General features: G+C 39.0%; 1 protein-coding gene across 2 annotated transcripts in view; it reads right to left on the bottom strand.

The window, feature by feature from the left end:
• The window catches only part of LOC149153556 (protein cornichon homolog 2-like), a 184,721-nt gene extending 166,299 nt beyond the window's left edge, over positions 1–18,422 (bottom strand). The window contains exon 1 of one of the 2 annotated variants that reach the window (XM_089439847.1): positions 18,035–18,422. In XM_089439847.1, coding sequence (XP_089295973.1) covers positions 18,035–18,109 — 75 coding nt within the window. In that variant the 5' untranslated portion in view covers positions 18,110–18,422. The remainder of the gene's footprint in view (positions 1–18,034) is intronic. The other variant, XM_089439846.1, reaches the window with a different exon arrangement.
• Between the last annotated feature and the right edge of the window lie 841 nt (positions 18,423–19,263).

Raw genomic sequence — 19,263 nt, 5'->3', positions numbered from 1 at the left:
TGCATTAAGAATTCCAGAGTTGGTGGTAATCCTTAAACCATCACAGGTTGAGACCTCCCTTTTCAGGTTGAGGTTCTCCCTTTTATGCAGGGTGAGACCTTCCTTTCACGATTGAAGGTTTCCCTCTTCAAAACATCAGGAGCACTTCCTCTAGCAGAAGACCTAAGCTTCATGCCAGACTTGGAAGAGTTCTGGGAACTACACTAAGCGTTCCAGTGTTGGTGGTCATCCTTAAACCACCGCCCTTTATACCAACATTTCAGAGAGCACATTCAGCCTAGTGCTGCCATGCATTTTTGCACATTTTGTATTACAGCTCTCTTCCTGGACTCATACATGCCCCTTCGGATTAAGGGGGGGAATGTTGGACACCTAATCCTCTAAGGGTTGGTGTGGAAGTTGAATAGTCTAAGGAAGTCCAAGAAACCTTGGAATACGAAACCAAAGGTCATGCGAATGTACTATAAATGTATATCATTTGTTAATAATAGACAAATTCTCATGCTTATCATTCATCTGTTGTTTCTACCATGAATGTGTCTAACAACTTTGAAAGTGTTTACACCATTCTCGGAGGTGCTTCATGCAATGTGGAGTGCATGGTGCGATGCTACTCATGGTTGTACATACACATTGGAGATAGCTTACTCACGGATTGCTAGCAGCTATACCTTGACTTGATGCTTATGTGGTGCACTTCCTTAGGAGGTTGAAGACCCATGTAGCATTGTGAAATTCTTAATGAGGTGCACATGGGAGGCATGGTTGCTTGCTTGGGAAAAGGAGCTACTTGGAGGAGGAGTGTTGAGCGCTTATAAAGAGGACCCTAAGCCTTCAACAACATGAGAACACTTGGGTGGCTACATGGAGGGTTGTGCTTGACTTGAGGTTGCTTGGTTGAGGAGCATTCATGGAGGTGTTGTGGACTTAGGAGGCTTAGAATGTAGAATTGAAGCATTGGATACCTTTAGAAGGGAGCATTGGACCTTTCTCATGGAGTGCTTACCTTGGGACACTTTCTTGATGGACATGCTTACCTTGAAGCTTGACATGCTCCAACTTGAACTATCTAGTGATTAGTTAGATTCCCTACTTATGGACATTGTCTACTTTATTATTGTTGGCTTCCCTCACCTATCATATATAGAGAGAGAGGATGGAGACTTTTGTTTCATTCATTACATTGATCACAACAATTGCATACGTGTATTAGAGATGTCAAAGCTAGAGCAAACTTGTCTTTCCATATGTATTTCTTCTTCATTGTACTTTGCACTCTTGTCTAGAGTGATAGGGTTCTTGTATTGATGAAAGCCTCAAGGAACACATTAGGGTTAGAGCTTGACCTGAGAAGACAATAGAAGCTAGGGTTTGGGAGAATCCCTAGAGAAGCAAAGGGAGCACTTGTTCTTGCAAGAGAAGACTAGGATTTTGTGGCATTGGAAACCCTACCGCTTGGAGTGCTTGATGTAGAGAAGATAGTGGAAGACTATCTTGTTTTCTCTTGTACATTTATGTGATGCAAGTGTAGGTGCCAAAGAGGACTTGCCAATGTGTCTACTTGCTCATTGTGGATCTTTGGGGGATGATCTGTAATTGATCTAAGACAAACAATAAGGTATTACAGACTCGTGCATGGATGTGCCTATGTTATTTTATGCAACAGATTGATAAGATTGCGAAATACACAGGCCATGAAGCAGTTAAGGAAAACATAATAGGCAACACATATCAACACAACAAGTTTAATAAGGAGTTCACCCAATACTCCTGAGCTACGTCTCCTGGTCCAGCCTTCAGTGGTGGCCTCTCTATTATGTTTTCAAAGCAGAGCTTTTACAATGGTGAGCTCAATTTGAGTCTCACTCAACAGGTATAAATCAGTACGACTGTACTTGGATCCCCCAAGTCTCTGGAGTACACAAACTCTCCTTACTGACTCTTGACCTCTATCAGTCACAGTAGTATGAGCCCAATCTGAGACTCATACAAGACAGGAATTTCAGAGGAGTGCGCTTGAACCTCTCAAACCTTCTCTGGCTCTCTCCTAAGTCTGACACGACGCTGCCTCTGCTTCTGTAGGTTAGCTCGGCTTCTTCTCTCTGCTTTCGGCTTACTGCCTAATGCTTACTGCTCTTTTTTGCTTCCTCTACTTTCTGTCAGTTTGTGGCTTTAAAGCCAATCTGCTTCCTGACTGTTCATTTCCACTTCCTGGCTTTCCAGTTTCCCTACCTCTGTCCATTTGAATCCCTCTGTCCTACGTAATTAGTCACTGTGTAACGCCTCACAGGGAGGTGGCCACCTATTTCCTAACGGATGAGTGTCAGTTCTCTTGGACATATTTGAAACGACCGTTTTTTTCCGTTAACTCCAAGAATGCCCGTGAAACACGACCTTCTGCCAACGCATCGTCCATATCAGACTTCAAATCCTATGTGATCTTGCTTTATAATCTTGTCAAATCCGGTCATCCATCGGAATGCGTCTCCGTCGTTGATCAGGGGGCCCCAGATCCTACGCTTGTCGTTCATATCGGGCAGCTGAGTAGCATGATGTTTACCCGTCCGACGTGAGCGGTTCTCTCTCTCTTCCCCGGGATGCTTGGCAATCGCTATATGGCATCGAGCAAAACTCGGTTGAAACTGCTTACCACTCGAAGCCCCTCCAATATCCTGCCGGTTTTGTGGAATCCCGCTCCGACAAAACCGAAATAATATTTCCCACGTTTTATAATTATTTCAGGTTTGGGTGCTCGGGGCTTTCCTTCATTGAGAGGTTTGCCCTACGACTTGTCACTAATCGCATATCAGAAACTACCTCCGTTGCTCAAATTTGTCCCTACATTTGTTGGTTGGTGTCAGCACACATTACCATGGTCCGCCGCTCTGCACGCTAGATCGACAGCCCTCGTTGATCCGTACTGACCGTAATTCGCAATTGTCATGAGGATTCCTCCCGATAGCTTGTTCTTTATAAGATTTTGAATCTTTGGCATGATTTTTAAAAAGTTCATGAAAACCTAGAGAGAGTTCTAGGATCCATTCGGATCACGCCTTCCCACTGAAAAAGCTTTTGGAGCACCAAAAGTTGGTTTTTAAGCATCAATCAAGTGAGGGTATAGATTCCTCGCTTGCCCAATTTCTATCCATCTTGCATTGCTTGGTTTTGAACCTTTGAGTCCAATCCTGAGACACTCAACATCCCCTCTGCGCGTAGTTCTTACCTTCTTGTCCAGAACTGTATCTTCCTGCAATTCATTGAGATATTCAAGCAACAGATCATCAATAGAAGACCTTGACTCTGCTCTTCGGGATCTTCAACCAATGAAGGTTCAAACAGTCTCAAGCTTTCTGCATTAACTATGGAATAGATGTGCATGTAAGCTGGCAGATCAAGGCGAAAAGCATTCTCACTGATTTTCTCAAGTATCTTGAAAGGTCCATACCTTATTGGCTTCAGCTTCTTACCTTCACCTTACATTCTGTCTTTGCTGATATATAGCCAGACTTGATCACCAATTTGGAAACTATGCTTATCATGCCTTGCCTTGTACTTGGCTTGGCTCTCTTCCAGTTGTTCCTGTACTGCCTGGTGAATCTCTTGGATTTGTTCAATGAACTTGGTTGCCTTGTCCACATCATTGTGTCCATCAATCGCTATGTCTTTACCAAAGACAAAATCCAAGGGAGACCTCGGTGTGAAACCAAAACAGGTCTCAAAAGGAGATCTCTGTGTAGAAGAATGTTTAGCACGGTTGTAAGCATGTTGCACATAACATAAATGTTCATCCCAAAGCTTGGGATGCTTGCTGCAATAGCCTCTGAGCAACTGGATCACTGTCCTGTTGACCACTTCTGTTTGGCCATTTGTTTGTGGATGAAAGGTTGTGCTCTTCTTCAGTCTGGTGTCCATCAATTCCCACAGACTTGACCAAAACTTCCCAATAAAACGGGAATCTCGATCAGATACAATGGAAGTGGGTAATCCAAAATGAACCCATACATGCTGAAAGAACAACTTTGCTGTTTGTTTAGCTATAATCTGTTTGTTACAGGGTATTAAAATACACATTTTGCTGAACCTATCCACAATAACATATAAATAGTCATGACCTTTTCTAGATTTAGGCAATCCCCCAACAAAGTCCATGGAAACACTTTCCCAAGGATGAAAAGGAACTGGTAGTGGAGTGTACAAGCCTAGTTTCCTATTGTTGGGCTTGCTCTTAGCACACATGGTACACCCTCTTACATATCTAGAAACGGTTTCATTCATTTTTGGCCAATAACAAAATCTTTGCAGCTGTGCAACTGTTTTACTTACCCCAAAGTGACCTGATATTAGAGAAGTGTGTGCTTCTCGAATTATCCTTACTCTTTCGGTTTGAGGAATGCATAACTTTCCAAAATGATACAAGAGTTGGTCCTTAACATGATAATCCAATTCTTCTACCTGTTTTCCATGACTTAAAGTTGCATATACATCTTTAAAATCTATATCTTGAGCATACTGTTCAATATAGCTTTCATGCAATACTAAGTTATGCTTAAGTATAGTAGATGCATTTATGATTGGTCTGGACAACGTATCTGCAACTTTATTGTGTATGCCCTTTTTATATCTGATGACAAGATGAAATTGTTGTAGAAAACCCATCCACCTATAGTGTCTTGATTGCTGCAACTTAGTTTGTGAGTGTAAATATTGAAGTGGTTGATGATCAGTATGTATAACTGTCTCTTTGCCCATTAGATAATGTTTCCACTTTTTCACACTCTGTACTAATGCATACAATTCTTTATCATATGTGGGATAATTAACTACTGCAGAATTAAATATCTCAGAATGATAACATATGGGTTTACCATGCTGCATCAACACTACTCCCATGGCATAGTCACTGGCATTCGTTTAAATCTCAAAGGGTCTTTGAAGATCGGGCAGTGATAGTGCTGGTGTTGTACTAATCTTTTCTTTTAAGGTGTCGAAGGCTTTTTGCTGTTTGCCTCCCCACTGAAACACCTTGTTCAATCCTATTAAAGCATGTACGGGAGCTGCAATCAAGGAAAAGTTAGCAATAAACTTTCTCCAATACTGTGCTGCTCCTAGGAAGCTTCTAACTTCTATAACAGATTTGGGTTTAGGCCAATTTACAATGACTGCAACCTTAGAGGGATCTATCTTCAATTCACCACCCCCTACAATATGACCCAAATAATTCAAAGATGTTTTGCCAAATTCACATTTTGATAGCTTAATATAAAGATTTTCTCTTTTCAAAACATCTAGAGTCTGCTTGACATGCTTCAAATGTTCTTCCCATGTTTTACTAAATATAACAATGTCATTTAGATATACAATGACAAAATCATCAATAAAAGGTCTGAGTACATCATTCATTACTCTCATGAAAGTAGCAAGAGCATTAGTTAAGCCAAAAGGCATAACTAACCACTCATACAATCCCTGCTTTGTTTTGAAAGCAGTCTTCCATGCATTTTGCTCTGCAACTCTGACCTAATGGTAGCCACTATGCAAGTCCAACTTGGAAAAGTAAACAGCTTCTTTCAACTGATCTAATAGATCATCTATGCGAAGAAGGGGATAATGATTTTTTATCGTTATCTTATTTAGTGCTCGGTAATCATTGCACATTCTCCATGAGCCATCTTTCTTTCTCACCAAGACAATTGGAGACCCACATGATGATGTGCTAGGTCTTATGAACCCTTTCTCGAGCAGCTCTTGTACCTGCTTCTTGATTTCTGCATTGTCTCAAGCGGGCAACCTGTACATTCCGATGTTAGGCAATGGAGCATCTTGCTACAAATTAATATCATGTACTATTTCCTTTTTGGGTGGCAGACCTTTAGGTTCGTGACATAGCATATCATATTCTGAAACAACTTTTTCTAATTCAGCTCGTTGTTTAGCATTAAAGCGTTCAAATACATTGGTTTTATCAGGTTTCTTTTCCTTTACAACCATCAGTAAAAATTGTTTGCATGAATTTACAATTATTTTCATCTGCCCTGAGTTTATGAGATATAATTATTCTTGAGTTTATGAGCTCTTACAATATATTCGATTCTATCTTTAATGAGTTGATACTTGTTTTCAGCTCTATAGAAAATGGCTTTTCTATCATACAAGTAAAGACTTCCTAAAACAATTCCACATATATCCAAGGGAACTATATCTAACTCAATCTCATCTACAAATGTTGACCCAAAGGAAAACCTAAGTTTACATTGTCTAGTCACTTGTAGCTTTGCTTTATCACATACCCAACCCAATGGATATGGTTTCTTGTGAGGTGTGGTTAGTAATCCCAGCTTCTTTACAATTGCTTCAGAAATTAAGTTTACTTGTGAGCCACTATCAAACAAAGTATCAATCTTTTGATGCTTGGAAATAACTCTAATATGAAAAAGCTCATGTCTTTTCCTCTCATTTTCTTCATTATCAGTAGATTGTGCAGAATTACTAGTAGATGCTTCAGAATTTTTACCTTTTATACCTATGGTTGTGATTGTTGTTTCATCCCCTGAGTCTAACCCCAAATCCTTCTGAATAGTTGCAGCAGTCTTCTTCTTTTTGCCATCGAACTTCTTGGGTCTCAGCTCCGGATGCAGAATCCAGCAGTGTTCATCATCATGCCCATCCTTCTTGCAGTGAGTGCATGAAGGTTTGGTCTTTTGTACAGCATTTGTCTTCCTCTCTTTCCATTTCTATTTTCTCTTTTCCTTGTTCTTGCTTGCAGTGGGTTTTGATGATCCCCCAACTTCTGGGTTCACATTCTTGCCTCTAGCCTCTAGATGTGTACCCTGAACAAATACCTCATTTATGCTAGTAAGATTAAACATGAGAATGGTGTGCTTTAAATAGCTATGTAGACCACCTATATACTTCAGCAGAGTTTCAGGTGAGTCTAAAGAAATGCCTAGAATCAAAGCTCTTTTTCTAAATTCTTGGGTGTAGCTTTGTACACTTTGCCCTTTTAATCGGCAAAGAGTTTGACAACTCATCATAGCTTGTTGCATATAAGCTAGTGGATAGAATTGTTTTTTAATTGCATAAACAAATTCACTCCAGACAGAAAGGATTTTACCATGCTTCTTCATGTCAGCTTGTGTCCTGCCTTCCCACCATACCAAGGCAGTGCCACCAAGGCGTAGGCTGGCTAGCTGAATCTTACTTCTGTCTGAATCAATGCTCTGCACCCTGCAATACACATCAATCTGTCTAATCCAATTATCCAGCTTCTCTGCATTCAACTCTCCATCATATATCGGCAAATCAAATTTAACATCTAATTTGATCAAAGATGTTTTCTTTTTATTTTCAGGGCTATTAGGAGGTGTGGGAAGCTTTTCTTCTTTCCCTTTGCCTTTAGAATGGTCATTGAGGAGAGATTCTTCTGCTCCTTTATCTTGTTTGGAGGTTGATGAATCTTCATCTCTACCTTTCTTAAATTCTCTATACATTTCTTCTACCATGGCTCTCATGGTCATGAAACTATCCATGAACTGGGAGTCTGACTCCAAGGGAATTTCTTCTGTCATTTTCCTCTTAGGATAGACTCTTCCAATTTCTGGGTTAGCTTCAACCAACTCTCCTTCTCCTAATTTGAGCTTTGTCCTAGTTAGCATTCAACAACAAAAATTCCAGCACAAGCTTGTCTAACCTTAGCAACCTAAAGCTCTGATACCACTTGATCTGTAATTGATCTAAGACAAACAATAAGGTATTACAGACTCATGTGCATGGATGTGCCTATGTTATTTTATGCAACGGATCAATAAGATTGCGAAATACACAGGCAATGAAGCAGTTAAGGAAAACATAATAGGCAACACATATCAACACAACAAGTTTAATAAGGAGTTCACCCAATACTCCTGGGCTACGTCTCCTGGTCCAGCCTTCAGTGGTGGCCTCTCTATTATGTTTTCAAAGCAGAGTTTTTACAATGGTGAGCTCAATTTGAGTCTCACTCAACAGGTATAAATCAGTACGACTGTACTTGGATCCCCCACGTCTCTGGAGTACACAAACTCTCCTTACTGACTCTTGACCTCTATCAGTCACAGTACTATGAGCCCAATCTGAGACTCATACAAGACAGGGATTTCAGAGGAGTGGGCTTGAACCTCTCAAGCCTTCTCTGGCTCTCTCCTAATTCTGACTCGACGCTGCCTTTGCTTCTGTAGGTTAGCTCGACTTCTTCTCTCTGCTTTCGGCTTACTGCCTAATGCTTACTGCTCTTTTTTGCTTCCTCTGCTTTCTGTCAGTTTGTGGCATTAAAGCCAATCTGCTTCCTGACTGTTCGTTTCCACTTCCCGGCTTTCCAGTTCCCCTGCGTCTGTCCGTTTGAATCCCTCTGTCTTGCGTAATTAGTCACTGTGTAACGCCTCACAGGGAGGTGGCCACCTATTTCCTAACGGATGAGTGTCAGTTCTCTTGGACATATTTGAAACGGCCGTTTTTTCCGTTAACTCCAAGAATGCCCGCGAAACACGACCTTCTGCCAACGCATCGTCCATATCGGACTTCAAATCCTATGTGATCTTGCTTTATAATCTTGTCAAATCCGGTCATCCATCGGAACGCGTCTCCGTCGTTGATCTGGGGGCCCCAGATCCTATGGTTGTCGTTCATATCGGGCAGCTGAGTAGCATGATGTTTACCCGTCCGATGTGAGCGGTTCTCTCTCTCTCTTCCCCGGGATGCGTGGCAATCGTTGTATGGCATCGGGCAGAACTCAATTGAAACCGCTTACCGCTCGAAGCCCCTCCAATATTCTGCCGGTTTTGTGGAATCCCGCTTCGACGGAACCGAAACAATATTTCTCGCGTTTTATAATTATTTCGGGTTTGGGTGCTCGGGGCTTTCCTTCACTGAGAGGTTTGCCCTGCGACTTGTCACTAATCGCATATCGGAAACTAGCTCCGTTGCTCAAATTTGTCCCTGCATTTGCTGGTTGGTGTCAGCACGCGTTACCATGGTCCGCCGCTCTGCGCGCTAGATCGATGGCCCTCGTTGATCCGTACTGACCGCAATTCGCAATTGTCATGAGGATTCCTCCCAATAGCTTGTTCTTTATAAGATTTTGAATCTTTGGCATGATTTTTAAAGAGTTCATGAAAACTTAGAGAGCGTTCTACGATCCATTCGGATCAGGGGAGCAACCAGCTTTGGATGGAAGTGAATCCAGGCTAGGAGTTGATGGCTAGGGTTTGATAGTCAGTTGCCCTAGCTAGGGTTTAGAAAGCATTGGAGAAGTTCTAGCTTGTGATAAGCTTGAAAGACTTTCTAATACCAGCTTTTGATAAGCTCAAAAGAATTTCTTCTACCAGCTTTTGATAAGCTGTCAATATGTACTTGTAACTTCATCTTATGTCTATATGAAGATTTTTTACTGTCCAAACTTTCTGTACTCTCAGTTCCGATTTTCAACTTATGTTCTTATTATGATTGAGTAGTTTCTAAATCTGGTAAGTTTCAAAAGTTAGTTATGCATGCTGATTTAACATAACAGTGAATAGATTTTGTTAAGTGATTTAACAGATTTTGCTATGTGATGTAACAAAGTAAGTGGTTTAACAAACATATACAAGCTAAGTGGGCTGAATTATGTCTGTAGCTGCAAATAAGTAATTTTCAGATCTGTTATATGTTAGAAATTGTCCCCTATGGCTAGAAAATATTTCCTTTGAAGTACATTTGTTCAATGTTAATTTTCTTGGGCTGACTTGTGTATTTGGTTTGACGAAAGTGAAATATATACACTTTATATTTCACAATCAGCTGTAAGGCTGAAAGTTCACAGGAAATAGATCTCAGGAACCTCAAGGATGAGGTGAAACTTCTGAATTTGCATTGAACTGCAATTTCCTAAAATTTCATCACCAACTATGGTACCTTCAAATGTCACATCATGCATGCTTCAAAGCCCTCCTACAGCAGCTCTACAAGATTACTTATTTTTTCCATTTTGTGGCAAGCACTAGTATGACCAAATGCCTTGCAGCTACGGCCTACTCTGATAACATTGCTCCTCAACCCATGCCACACAGATATCAAAGCATATTGTAACAAAAACTCATAAAACAATCAGACACACTCAACACCAACACCACCACGAAGTATTATCCTGAATGTGTGTAATTGCCTTCTGTAATACTACCAAGTCTTCCTCAGCCTTGGATGTCATGAGTGTATTTGCTTTTTCTTTGACATCTTCCTCTAGCACCAGTTGGTGGGTTTTGAGGCCCCATGAGCCCAAGCCACTCACCCATAGTTTTAAAAACCGGAACCGGTGATCGGATGGTCCACCTAATTAATGAACCGGTTTCAAACCAGGACTGGTCAGGTCTTAATGAACCGGTTTTTTTAAAAAATACATTAAATAATTAATTTTTAATGAAAAAAAAAACTATTTTTAAAATTTAAAACCATGACTCCAAGCCAATAGAGACAAAATATGCAAAGTTTGTTCATTTATATACCATATAAAGGTGAATACATCAAAACAGCACCGAGTGCAATACATATCAGCAACAAAATACATAATCAATGAGGCTCTAAATGGCCTCTAGAGTCTGAAAACATTGCTCTAAGCTATAGGGCCACTGACCTACTCAGTGATCAACAACATGATCACTCCTCATCATGATCAAACTCATCACCACTACTAGACAAGAGATCATCAACATGAGCTACATAAATAATATGGCTCAGAGTTTGAGGACTCCTAAAACTCTACAACTTTAGTAGTAGTAGTAACAAAAATAGACATCAAAACTACAAATCACTGATCAACATGGTCACTCATGAAACTCATCATTGATTCAGCGCTACTAGAAATGGGATCATCAACAAGAGATACATAAACATCATCTAGCTCAAAGTCTTCAGACTTGGATTGCTCAACCTTATAACATGATAGAAATTGAAAAGGTTTAACATGCCTAACCAATGATTTTGGTTTGAGTGAAGGGTTCATCTCCTCAACCTTATAATGTGGTAGAAAAAGATTAGCATGCCTAACCAGTTGTTTTCCTTTGAGTGAAGGGTACATTCTTGTTAAGGCCATGGTAGAGGAGTTCAACAATCAATACCACCAACATCAACCAAATTCAATAATCAATGCCACCAACATCAAGGTTCTTAAAGGGCTTCATGCTCTTGATCAAATGTCAATCTCATACCCTCACGCATGATAGAATCAAATGGAAACATTGCAAACCCCCAAACCATGAAATCCTAAAAACCATTAAGTCTGTTGAATTTTGAGTGAAATCTAAAATTCTAGTTTCTCCATATGAAATCCAATGAGGTCAAAACCACTCTCAAGCATCGTGAGTCATTTCTTGGTAATGTTAAAAATTTAACTAAAAGGATGAAAATGAGAAATAAAGGAAATGTCACTTTTACTTTATGAATTTAACATTACCACTAATTGCCAACATTGCTAGAGTTGAGATGTGTCAGGCAACTGAGAGGGTAGGCATGATTTGCTTAGAAGGACTATTTTTGGAGGAAAACAACCCCGAATTTCCCTCAAAACAGCTTAAAAACTTAGAAAACTGCATTTTGTAGGGTCTATCGTTGCCCTGACAATAAACCAGTCAGCTAAGTCACCTAACACGTGAATTTGGAATTTGACGGATACGGGGATTCGACTGTCGGATACGGACATGTTGACCCCCCGAAACAGGATACGTTCAAATACGTTATATATTATTTTATTAAAAATATATATATATATATATATTAATTATATATATACGTATATATACATATATATTAAAAATATATATATATATATATATATATATATTAATTATATATATATATATATACATATATATTAAATATATATATATATATTAATTATATATATATATATTAAAAAAAAAATATATATATATATATATATATTAAAAATTAGATATTTCTTACACAAATTCTCATTCATGATACAAATTCATTGATTTCAAACATAGATCTTCATCTAGATGTAAGTTTTACTATTTACAAAGTAAGTTAGTAACATTATGCATAGTGATAGTACATACAAAATTCAAATAATACATATTCAATTCATCAATGATCCAATAGGAGAAAGACAAGATAGTAAGATAAAAATATTGACAATTGTAGTTTTCTCATTAAGTCATCAAAATCAAAATGTGTTACATAGGTAGTGCAATGCCAATGGCAAATAGAAATAGAAAATACAAAACAACAACAAGTATACAAGCCTCAAGGCAGTAGGTAGTTCATGACTCATGAGTCATCAATCCTCATAGTCATCATCAAAATCAGCATCACTGTCCTCATCCTCATGGTCACCACTGCTCTCCTCTGTTGCATCCTCCTCCCCTATATCCAAAGTCATCTCTGCATCGGCTGGCATGGAGGATGACCCCTCTACAGTATCACCACCATCAAATTTGACAGGCTCTAACACTGGATCATTTAGATCCATGTTGGCCAATGCCAACTCAACACTGTTGTCCAAGCCCATATCATCAGAAAAGACATCCCACGTCTTTGTCTTTCCCTTCAACCACTCTTCCCTCTACCTGTAAATAAGACAAAGGTTGGTGTGCACATACACCATTGTCTCTGCCTTGGACTGCTCAAGCCTGCTCTTCTTAACACTATACAAATTCCCATATGTGCTCCAATTCCTCTCGCAACAAGAGGATGAATTCACCTGAGAGAGGAGCCTCATGGCTAACTGTTGTAGAGGAGGGCTTGTTGCCCCATGATTTGCCCACCAGGAATAGGGCTTCTTAGCCCCCTGACTCTAATTAGATCATATCCCGCAAATCAACCAGTGCCAATGGAAAACTCTGCAAAGGCATCCTCCACCTCATCAAGCAATGCTCTATCCTAAAAAACCCACCTAAATGCATCTTCCTCCCCTGTGAGATTTCCCCATCCATTTGAGGAGGGAATCTGTGGGAAGGTCCACCATTCAACCACTCATGGTTGTAGTATTTTGAGTTCAATGAGTGAGCCAAACAATATAAAGGTGTGCAATTCTTGTCCCATCTGCTGACAAGAATATCCTGTATAGTGGTGAAGAAGGCCTCTAGTGATGTCTCATACTCGGGGCACTCACTCTGTAAAATAATGCTCCTCACAGACTCAATCATGAAATCCCATCCCTCATAAACCTCTCCTAGGATGGGTTGGTATGTATCTGCAAATCGAAGCAAAGAAATGATAGGGTCCATGATCTGAATAAGTAGATCTACCCTCTCCCACCAAGCATCATCTAGCACTGTGTCCTTCACTCTTTTAGAAGTTGATCTGTCTTTCTCCAAAAAGACCAAAACTCTGAAATAACCATGGCCCCAAGAGCAGTCTTGACCTCCCTCAACCTCTTCAACATGATGAATGAAGAGGCAAACCATGTATCTGCAATCTTCAACAGTGATAGATTGCTATACTCCTTGTAGATAGTGAGGGCATTTGTATGATTTTGTACAAAGTTACGGATATGTCGTGCATCCTCAATAATGTTACCAATCCAAAGCACATCAGAAGCAATGAATTTCAGTGCTAAGTTCAATGAATGGACAATGCAAGGTGTCCAAAACACTTATGGATATTTAGCTTCCACAATCATGCCAACAGCCTTGCAGAAAAGTGCATTATCTGTAATGATTTGCAGACAAGAATCAACACCTACATCTTCAATAACTTTAATAAACAACTCACCCATATATTGTGCATCCTTGTATTCTCCAAGTGTATCCACTACTTTCAAGAAAACTAGACCATTCAAGGAAGACACCATGAAGTTGATGAGTGGGTGTCATGCTGGATCTGTCCATCCATCAAAAACAATGCTAACCCCAGATGTTGGCCATGATGCTTTAATAGGCTCAAGCATTTTTTGCACCTCTTTTTTTGCCTTCATCAACAATGTGGTTCTAAGCTTCTCTGAACCAGGAGGCACATACCCTGATGGAGCCCCTTGAGTTAGAACTCGACACATCTCAATAAATAGAGGTGAGCGTGCAACATTAAAGGATGTGAATTTTTGAGAGAGAAAAAAGGCAATAGTGAGATCAAGTTCTTCCCGTTTCTCCTTTTGAAAAATCTTGTCCATTGGACCAAGTGAAATTGCCTTTCTTTTTGTTGTTTGTCCCCCATTAGAACTCTCAAATGGGAATTTGTTGTTGCCTTTCCTCAAAATTGGAAGGGGTTCATCATTCTTAGTTTTTTTATTTTGCAACCACATTTGCCATACCAACATTGGACTCTCTTTCCATTTCTTTCCTCTTTGGGAAACCCACTTTTGTACAAGCTCTAACTCCACAACCTAGTAAAGCCAACAAATGGCCTTTCACACGGAAATATATGCTCGTGAAAGTATTCTGGCAAAAGTTGCATCTTTAATTCACATTGCTTCCTCCCTTCACCTTGTTGCTTGGCCCTTGCTCTCTTGTGACATATTTCCACAAGGGATATTTCTCAATGTTACATTGAGAAAGAAGTCTTCCCTCAACATTACTTGCAATGGAGGGAATACTTGCAGCAGACTCTGATGAAATTGGGGGAGGAGGGGCATCTCCAATGGGGACATTCTTCCCCTTCTGTTGCCCCGTCCTTGCTGCCCTTGATTGAGCCATGAATACTGTAAAAAAAAATAAACAAAAAATGCACAAATTTGTAAAAGAAAGGCATATGCAAACTGTTGTAATAAAATGCAAAAAAATAGAAAAGAAATGCACTTACCTGTTGCTTGAATCTCCTTGAAAACGCTCCCACACCTTTTGCTCCTTGCTCCAAACCCCTCACAGCAAACCCACAGCAAAAGAGAGAAGTGAAAGTGAATTAAAACAACAGCAACTCGCCTTTTTTATGTCGCGCGGGTGACTTTTTCCGGATTCATGTCCGGAAATCGTGACACGTTGTGTTCGATTGGGACACGATCCGGATTCGATCGTGTCCCAATCGAACACGATGTGTCACGATTTCCGGACACAATTTGGCACGAATCGTGTCAGATTCGACGAATTCGCAACATGTTAGCCCTTTTTAGCAAATCTGGTTTCATAGTCGGCTGGTTTATGATGGAATCGGCCAGTTTGACCATAAACCAACTAGTTCCTTCATAAACTAACCGGTTTGGTCTGGTTTTTGTGAAATTTTGGCGAAATGAACCCTTCAACCGGGTTTTTTTGGCCGATTTGACCAGTTTTCGGTTCAAGACAGCCGGTTTTTAAGACTATGCACTCACCTAAGGACATCATTTGATAGCCTCTTGGTGTTGACATCTCCATTATGAATGTAGATGATGAGAATCATTACCTCTCCTTTACTTTGTTGAAGGGCCTATCTGCTTTAGATTACGAGGTCAAATACACTCAACATCAACACCACCAAGATTACTAGGCCTTCTTTCGATTTCTATGGCTTCCCTAAACTTGCGGTGATGGAAATGACTAATCCTAGCAATGACCTAGGCCTCTTCAATGAAGATGTGATGTTTAGTCTTTTCCGCATGTTCTGCGAAAGTTGAGGATTGGGTTCTCCCATGTTTGATGTCAGTTGCGTGCTCATGAATCCTTTGATTTATTGAGCAACCAATCTCACCAATGTAGGGAGTCCCACAAGAACATGGGATGACATAAACACCTTTCATATTATTCATTTATTTATTTATTTTTATTTTTATTTTTATTTTTATTTTTTATATATATATATATATATATATATATATATATATATTTATTTATTTATTTATTTACTAATCAATTCTATGATCTATAGTATCTCAATCTTATTTCTATTTAATAGTATTACTAACCATTTTAATATTCAGTATCCCCCTAAACAATTTTATTATCACTTTTTAATATTATTAATCCTCCTTTTATTTATTTAATGACTCTATTAAATTATTTTTATTAGTTAATATTGGGGATTTGAATAGGATTAAACCATTAATATTAATACTATATATAATAATATTCATTAATAGGGTTAAAAGTTTTAATAAAATTAATTACTTTATTATAACTTCTTATTTTATAATATTATTTTATCATAATTTTAATTTATTTTCCTTACCCTTTTTGGTCAAAACCTTCCTAATTTCTGCCCTTAGTCAAACTAGTTGTTACTCGCTAACAGCTAGTTAGCAGCTCTCTACACCTATTTATTACAATGCCTGGATCTGGTTCCTCGTCTTATCCTGAAGATGAACCACACTGGCTGGTTCGAAACGCGTCGATGAGAATATCTCTTATGCGATCTTTCCGAAAGATGTTGTTAAAATTATTATGGATCACAGAAGTCTTAACTCAAAAAACTTTTCATATCCTTTGGGTCCACCAGGTCTTTTACTGATCTTAGGGAGCTCCAAATGGTGTTTCGGGGCCTAAAGGTTGAGGGGACCTTATGCTTCCTAAGGATCCTTGCAATCTTGTTAGTGGTCCCTTGGATAAATGGAAGATGCATACCAGAAAACCGGTCTTTGGGTTCTTTTATAATCTTTGGACCATTGTCATCCTTAAGGAAAGCTTTCAGACATTGGTGCCTACTATACCCATTATTATTAAAAACATTGAGGAGGTGGTTTTTCTCATCTTTTAGGTGGTTTTCATCAGAAAATCTCAATGCTCGAGTAGCTAATGTGTTGAGAACACCCAACTTTTGAGCAGGGAAATGATGGGAACACCCGAAACAACCATTGTTTCACATCCATGCCATTTAAGGTTAATTCTCTTGCTCTCATGGTCCTCTAGCCTAGACTCCATCCGAACCACCATCGACAATTTGTCTCCATGACGCTAAGGACTTTGTATGGCTTCTGCTACAGCCATGCTTCTACACCATTGCTAGGGATTGGAATCCTTTCTCCCACCAAATACTTGCTTGTGAAGACTCTTTTCTTTGGCATCACTCCCATACGCAAAACACAACAACATGGCTAACCAAATGTGCAATGGGAGACTTCACAAATGCATTTGGGCAATGCACTGAGGACATTAACAACAGAGCTACAGAGGCCCCTTTTTACTGGTGTTTTCTTTCATTCACATTTGCCTTGTAGAAGAAATATTCTCTTGTTGCTATACATATATTTGCTTGAAGATTTTAAGCTTGTTTTGCTTCATCTGTTATAGTTATTCCTTTTCCTGTTTCTTTCTTAGTTTAACACGTTTAATTAAGGGAGAAATCATGAACATAGGCCTTTGGAAATAGATAGACATTCTCAAGGTCCTGTTACTCATTTTTGTTTAGCCCTAAAATGGCACCCGATAAGAGTATTATTTGTAGTTTCCAAGGTCATGCCAGGATTATCCATACGGGATAAGCCAAAAGTTTTCATGGTGTAGTTCTCAAGTAGGATTCTTATAACGTATCTTTTATTCTTGCATGCATGCCTCTAGTAAATAGTAGATATTCGATGATTGTGGAATTTTTATTGCACTTAAGTGGCTGGATAAGGATCTGAACTCATAAATAACTGAATGCTGTTAAAACCCTGAATTTGTATGATCTATTCATCTACGAATAGCTAATAGGTTATCAATAATAAATGGTATGTAATGGGACAGTGACTAAAAGTGGATCTAAGGCAAACCAGCAAGGAGATCAAGAGTAGACAGCAGAGAGTGTGGCGAGCAACATTTGAGTGAAACCGCTGCCAAAGTGGTTTTGAGGCACTCCCTTGCAAACAGATGTTCGAGAACTCAATTCCCATGGAGCAGTCCAACAGACATATCCAATGAGCACAGACATTTTATTCCATTCCATTACAGGATACAGGATTTGTTGCATCAAAACCTGAGCTTGTTGATCTTTGCCATCGCATGGCAGATCCAGTGAGTTATAGGGTCAATCTCCCAAATAGTAGTCAAAAGATAGGTTGCCGTAGTGTCAAATAATATTCACAGAGAAAACTATATCCGTGCCATAACGCCATTGTTCTCTTTCAGTCTGACAAACAGAAATGAGACATGGAGACATTACATTACATGTGCGCCTGATGACTTACCTGGTATACCACGAATCCGAGCAGCGCAATGACGATTAAGAAGGAAAGTAGCCATAATAACACCTCCCAGGCCATGAATAACCCAATCCAGCAAACTTCAAATACTTTCCTGTAACATCAATTAGAGGCTTCCAGACATTGTGTTTACTGATAATGATGCCTCTCGATACAGACACATTTAATAAAATGTCCTTTAAACTCCAATTCCGTTTAGGGCAGGAGTTTCACATTTACAGAACATAGTCTCCTCCTGCGAGTTCAATTAAAGCTTCACTGTATTAGTGAATCAAGCAGGCGCGGCTGTTCGCTCACCGGTGGCACAACGCGGCACGGCGGAACAGGTTTGAACAGATGGAAAGGCCAGCCTGGTGGATTTATTTTGCACCGTCTCACTCTTTTCTTTTATTTTTTTAAGTATTTGGTTTTGTTAAAATTATTTTATTTTATGAAAGAGTAGGTTCGGACCATGGGCCACTAATGCCTTTTGCCCTTTTTCTTTGAAAAAGTAAACCATGGTATTGTTTGGTGTGAATTTGTGCTACCTTTAATCAAAGGAGTTGTGTAACGAGGTGGAGGAATTGCTTGGACGGCTAAAAGTGGCCGGAATCAGGGTAAAAAAATTTCAAAAAATCTTGTAGAGGCAGTGTTTGAATTGTGTTTTTGATGGTGGGAATGGATTCAGCACCATCAAAAATGTCTAGAATATCTAAAATTTTGAAGTTTAACAACTGTAACTTGGATTTACAAAAATCTGTGCGAGATTTTCTTTAAATATAACGGGAATTTCCATAATTTTCCGAGCAACTCCTCCGCCTTGTTAGACTACGCTTTAATCAAATAGTAAATAGAAAAGTTGTTTGTAACTAACCGTCAACAAAAAAAAGCAAACCAAATTTTCACCAACAACATAACATGCCTATATAGTTTTAATAAATATAAGAAAGTTACATCTATATAATTATGTTTACCCGATATAGACACATTGGTTTATTATATTTTATAGTGAAAAGTTGAGGATGGAAATTATTTTTATGAAAATTAAATTATAAATTATTTATTTAATTGATAGTCAAATTTGATTGATTTTTTTTATCAATAAATAAATAGATTTTCACTTAATATTAAAATTAATCTCAATCTAATTACAAAAAATGACATATACTAAAATATTCATATTTTCTCTTTCAAATATATAATTGTGTTTATTCTTTCACTTTTAATTTGGCTAA

This window comes from Pinus tabuliformis, chromosome 9 (genome assembly GCF_031772625.1).
Source record: "Pinus tabuliformis cultivar Carrire ecotype Pingquan chromosome 9, CPIR1, whole genome shotgun sequence".
In the NCBI taxonomy this organism is placed as follows: domain Eukaryota; kingdom Viridiplantae; phylum Streptophyta; class Pinopsida; order Pinales; family Pinaceae; genus Pinus; species Pinus tabuliformis.
This window is presented reverse-complemented; position numbering and strand designations above follow the sequence as displayed.